Below are 5,017 nucleotides of genomic sequence, written 5' to 3'. Positions count from 1 at the left end.
TGTTCTGGGATTGATTTGCACTTTTCGCACCAAAGTACGTTCATCTCTAGGAGACAGAACACGTCTCCTTCCTGAGCGGTATGATGACTTCGTGGTCCCATGGTTTTTATACTTGCGTACTACTGTTTGTACAGATGAACGTGGTACCTTCAGGAGTTTGGAAAATTATGTCATGGCTTTAGAAGCTTCTGATAGGCTAATTGACATAATTTGAGTCAATTGGAGGTGTACCTGTAGATGTATTTCAAGGCCTACCTTCAAACTCAGTGCCTCTTTGCTTAACATCATGGGAAAATCTAAATATATCAGCCAAAACCTCAGAAAAAAATGTGGTCCTAGAGTGTGCAAAGCTGTCATCAAGGCAAAGGGTGGCTACTTTGAAGAATCTAAAATATATTTTGATTTGTTTAACACTTTTTTGTTTACTACTATTTGTTATTTCATAGTTTTGATGTCTTCACTATTATTCTACAATGAAAAAAAAATGTAAAAAGAAACAAAACCCTTGAATGAGTAGGTGTCCAAACATTTGACTGGTACTGTACATGTATTTGGGGTTTTTAATATGTTGAACCAACTACACCTTTAAGTTAATTTCAGTTGATAGTCTTTTCAGCAAATAAAAACATTTATGATCTATGTTAAGATGAAAATGTCCCTCCATTGTTGAAATTAGTGTGTGTGAATGACAGGAGAGATGATGAGTGGGGCTGAGTTTTTACCACCAGCATTCATACAGGGGCTGAAGAATGGATAGAGCTTGTCTGTAAAGTTGCAGCCAGTGAAAGAGTAGATATGAGACCTGGTCTCAACATCATAAAAGGAGACCTGACCCTCCTCATAATCAACGAACACCCCCACCTTCTGGGGCTTCTCTCTCAAGGAAAGGAAGACAGGTGGGAAGGTACAGGCTTTGTAACTATTCCCATCCCTTAGAGACACAGTCCAGAGTCTATATGCAGAGCTAGGTGAGATATTAACCTTCCTGTCTTTGGGCTGTCTGGCCACACCTACATCCCAGTCAGTTTTCCGCTTAACCGTCACCTCATAGTAAAATCTCCCTGAGGAAAAGCCATCCTTTCCAAGGACAATGGGATACTGATAAAACCTTTTTGAGTTGGGAGGAAGATTCTGTGGTGTGTCTCCACATCTTACTTGTTTTCCATCTTCAGACATGATGAGATATAGATGTGCTGTATCAGGGTCCAGAGTCACATCCACTGCATACTGCTGAATCCTCTTCAGTTTGACTTCAGGCAGCTTCTCCATCTCTTTATTCAGTATCTCCTCCAGCTGAGACACAGCTCTCCTCACAGTCCCCACACAAAGATCACTGTGAACACTAATCTCAGACCAGTCCTTGGTGGGTGGAGGTTTGCACACTAGGGATAGGAAGCTCTGGAGAAGTTGGAGGTGGTCCTCAGTGTGTGAGAGCTGCTTCAGCTCAGTGCGTCTCCTCTTTAGCTCAGTGATTTCCTGCTCCAGTTCTTTAATGAGCCCTCCAGCCTGCCTCTCTACTGCTTTCTGCTTCTCCTCAATTACCTCAATTAGCTCTGCCTGGCTTTTCTCAATGGAGCGCACCAGAGCAGTGAAAACCTGCACGCTGTCTGCGATCTCTCTCTCTGCATCTCTCTTGCTGAGATCTACTGAGAATTTGATATCTTTAACCTTCTTCAGTCGCCCCTGGATAATCAGCTGCACTTCTGCCTCAGTTTTCCCCAGCTGAACCATCCTCTCTCCACACTCTTCCTCTATAGGAACAGTGTCATGAGTCTTGTGGTCTGCCTCAGTGCAGAACTGACACACACAGAGCTGGTCAGTCCTACAGAACAGCTCCAGGAGTCTGTCATGTTTCTTACACATCCTGTCTTCTAGGTTCACCACAGGGTCGATCAGTTTGTGTCTCTTTAAGGGTGAGGCTATCTGATGAGGCTCAAGGTGAGTCTCACAGTAAGACGTCTGACACACCAGGCAGGACTTCAGGGCTTTGTGCTTCATCCCAGTACAGACGTCACAGGGAACTATTTCCGGTTTGGAAGGGGACAAATCTCTACGTCTGTCTCTCATCTTTTTAAAATTCTCTACAACTTCTCTGAAGGTCGTGTTGATATGAAGCTTAGGTCGTCTCGAGAATTTCTCCTGACACAGTGGACAGTGACACATGTTCTTGCCATTCCAGTACTTTGTGACACAGGCCATGCAGAAGTTGTGTCCACATGAAGTGGAGACTGGCTCAGTGAACACATCCAGACAGATAGAGCACAGGAACTGCTCTTCAGACAGGAGACTGCTGGAGGAAGCCATATCTAGAAAGAAGGCGGAACTATAAATTATTTCCTGGAATGAGTCAGCTCTCGATTGTTTCAGTGCCATTGTCAACACGGCATTTAGAGACACTAACCAACATTGATTAAAGTTGTTTAACCATACAACCAGGGTTGGGTAGGTTACTTTCTAAATGTAATCCATTACAGTTACTAGTTACCTGTCCGAAATTGTAATCAGTTACATAACTTTTGGATTACCCAAAATCAGTAACGGTATCTGATTGCATTCCGTTACTTTTTGATTACTTTCCCCATTTTAAGCGGCATTAGAAGAAAACAAAACTGTATGTTACCAATTGAACGACATCTATTGCAGGACAAATCAATGTTCAAATTTACATAGCTGGCAATATATGGATGTTAAATTTACATTATGGGTTGGTTATGTAGGCTTCTTCTAACCCTTTGCTTTCAACTACATATAATAATACGATTAAATTATATCTTTACAATTAAAAACCAAAGTCTATCAGAATTCCAGTCATTCCAATAAATGTTATACTCCTTGATCTTCAGGAATAGGACTTGTAGATATGGAAGTATAGATTAGCCAAATTGTTTTACCTGAGCATGACCCCAAAACGAAGGACTTATTAGCCAGCCCTACTCTGTTGTTTATGATTTTGTTGTCATGGAGGACTGATTGGGCTCATTGATTCGAGTTGGGGGAAAAAAATGCTGCGCTCATGGAATGGCATGCTTTGAGCACTACTGAAAAGTGCTATTTACATGTGAAAAACAAATGCCATATGCTGCATTTGCTATAGGCCTATTGTTTACCTTTTTGTTGGTGACACTTTGATATCTAGATAATATGCAGCTGTTTAAAGGGCAAATCCAGAGATGAAACAATAACGAAACGTGCTGCCCCACTCTGTTTTGGTAAAAAGCTGAGGGATGGGCCTGGAGAAATGTAACCACTCAGATTAATAGACAGAGCTATGGATGCAAGGACCGACCATCCATGATTTCAAAATTATTGTTTAACCATGTTATGAGGCTATACAGTGTTTGTTTACATTTACAATGTTCACAAACATTGGAGAAAAACAAGCTTATATGTTGGGTTCTCATGGGGTGTGACAGTTGAACTAAGCTCATGAGGCATTTATAAGTTATATTCTTCAAGAATCAATGGATATATTTATAAGTCCAAAAATGGATGTAACAACTACAGATTGCCCCTTTAAGTCTTTCAAAAGTGTGCAAGTTTGAGCATGTGTCCATTACGCATATGGATAACTTTTTTTGTATCAGCATGAATTAGATTGAGCAATAAAAACCCCCCTTTTATTCCATAGGCTGGGATCTGCACTATGCAGCTGTTGCAAGAGCGCATTTTTCACTGGCTGTCCACTGGTTTCAAAAACAATGATTGATAGGCTGCTTAATCTTCTTGAATTCAAACGTTATTGGGTTCAAATACACATTTAGATTTGTGAACAGCCATCCACAACAACCACAATCCGTAAGGCGCAAATAGCTAAATGAGAGAGTAGCAGTGTGATTCACATCAATGCGCTATGTAGATATCAATAATAAGTGATATCCGTATCGCCGTAGACTACACCACTACTGTCATCCTTACCTCCAAGCGTTTATTCAAGTTGGATAATCTTTGGATGCCAACAGCAGTCGCACCATTGGAAGACATAGCTTGGACTGTAGCCTACAAAAGCCTATTCCTGCTCTTTTCCTGTGATCCATCAAACACATTTGGTGTGTCATCATAGCTGGTCTCTGACTTGTGGTCAGACTCGCTCAGGTGGAACAAAGTTAAAACTTGCGCCTTTTTTTCAATGCTGATTTGAATGTCAAAGATTTTTTTGCAAACATCCTTTCTAAATTTTTAATTTTTAAGTAATCAATTTGTTTTTCAAAAGTATCGGTAATCTGATTACAATCTTTTTGCTGGTAACGTAACAGTTACCCTTTTTTTGTAATCCCTTACATTGAACAGATTACATGTAATCCGTTACTCCCCAAACCTGCATACAACATACAGTATAAATTTGTCAATCTGCAAAATAAAGTTAAACATAGGTACTGTAACCGATAAAGAAAACGGAAGAATACAAGAATTCAAAAAGTAGAATGTATCTTCACCTGCCCTTGTAAATCTCTACTCACCTGTATCTATGTGTGAGTGAAAGAGTTTGGGCGCGTTGTCAGACTTATCGGAACTATATACTGTAGTATAAAAAAAAAACAGACTGCGTAGCTGTCTTAAAGACTTTTCAGAAGAGTTTGAGACCGTTTGCTTGTGTGTGCAACATACAGTAGGTCTATACACTTCAGTTTCTCTGAAGTCAAGTGACGTTGACATGCTGCTCCCCACCCAGTGCTGCTCTGTGCTCTGGAACAGAGTTAACCCTTCACATGTCTGATCTCTCTCTTCATTCATGATACATTCTTGATACAACAGTGTGAATCCGAAATGTTAATTCAGGAGTTACCGCAGATGTATTGAAGGTTTTCGAAAGACATCGACTACAATAGAATTCACAGGGGATGAACAAATACTGTCAGTCTAGTTAGATTTTGTATCTCTAAGGATGTGCCATATCATTAGCTTCTCTTTGAGAGAGAATAAGAGGTTAAGAGAGAAAAATAGTATAACTTTCTGTCAAAGGTCAGCATTAGACATAAATATATGTTTCATGATTAACTACTCATGGTGTGATTGTGAT

General features: G+C 40.2%; 1 protein-coding gene across 2 annotated transcripts; it reads right to left on the bottom strand.

The window, feature by feature from the left end:
* Window positions 1-544: 544 nt before the first annotated feature.
* LOC115202143 (E3 ubiquitin-protein ligase TRIM21-like) lies at window positions 545-4,697 on the bottom strand. 2 transcript variants are annotated; one of them, XM_029766073.1, is made up of 2 exons: window positions 4,458-4,697; window positions 545-2,323 (listed from the first exon to the last, which is right to left on the bottom strand). In XM_029766073.1, the coding sequence occupies exon 2, from the start codon at window positions 2,302-2,304 to the stop codon at window positions 673-675; it is 1,632 nt and encodes a 543-aa protein (XP_029621933.1). In that variant the 5' UTR covers window positions 2,305-2,323; window positions 4,458-4,697; the 3' UTR covers window positions 545-672. The 2 variants fall into 2 exon arrangements, with proteins under 2 accessions (XP_029621933.1, XP_029621931.1); XM_029766071.1 differs by having other exon boundaries at window positions 545-2,306; window positions 4,458-4,694.
* Between the last annotated feature and the right edge of the window lie 320 nt (window positions 4,698-5,017).

This window comes from Salmo trutta, chromosome 11, assembly GCF_901001165.1.
Source record: "Salmo trutta chromosome 11, fSalTru1.1, whole genome shotgun sequence".
Classification (NCBI taxonomy): Eukaryota; Metazoa; Chordata; class Actinopteri; order Salmoniformes; family Salmonidae; genus Salmo; species Salmo trutta.
Note: the sequence above shows the minus strand (reverse complement) of the source record. Positions and strands in the feature narration are given on the sequence as shown.

Coding starts and splice junctions, on each gene's coding strand:
- LOC115202143 (XM_029766071.1), bottom strand. CDS start 4,653: ATGTCAACGTCACTTGACTTCAGAGAAACTGAAGTGTATAGACCTACT. Junction 2,307..4,457: donor TCACTCACACATAGATACAG/GTGAGTAGAGAT, acceptor CCTTCTTTCTAG/ATATGGCTTCCTCCAGCAGT.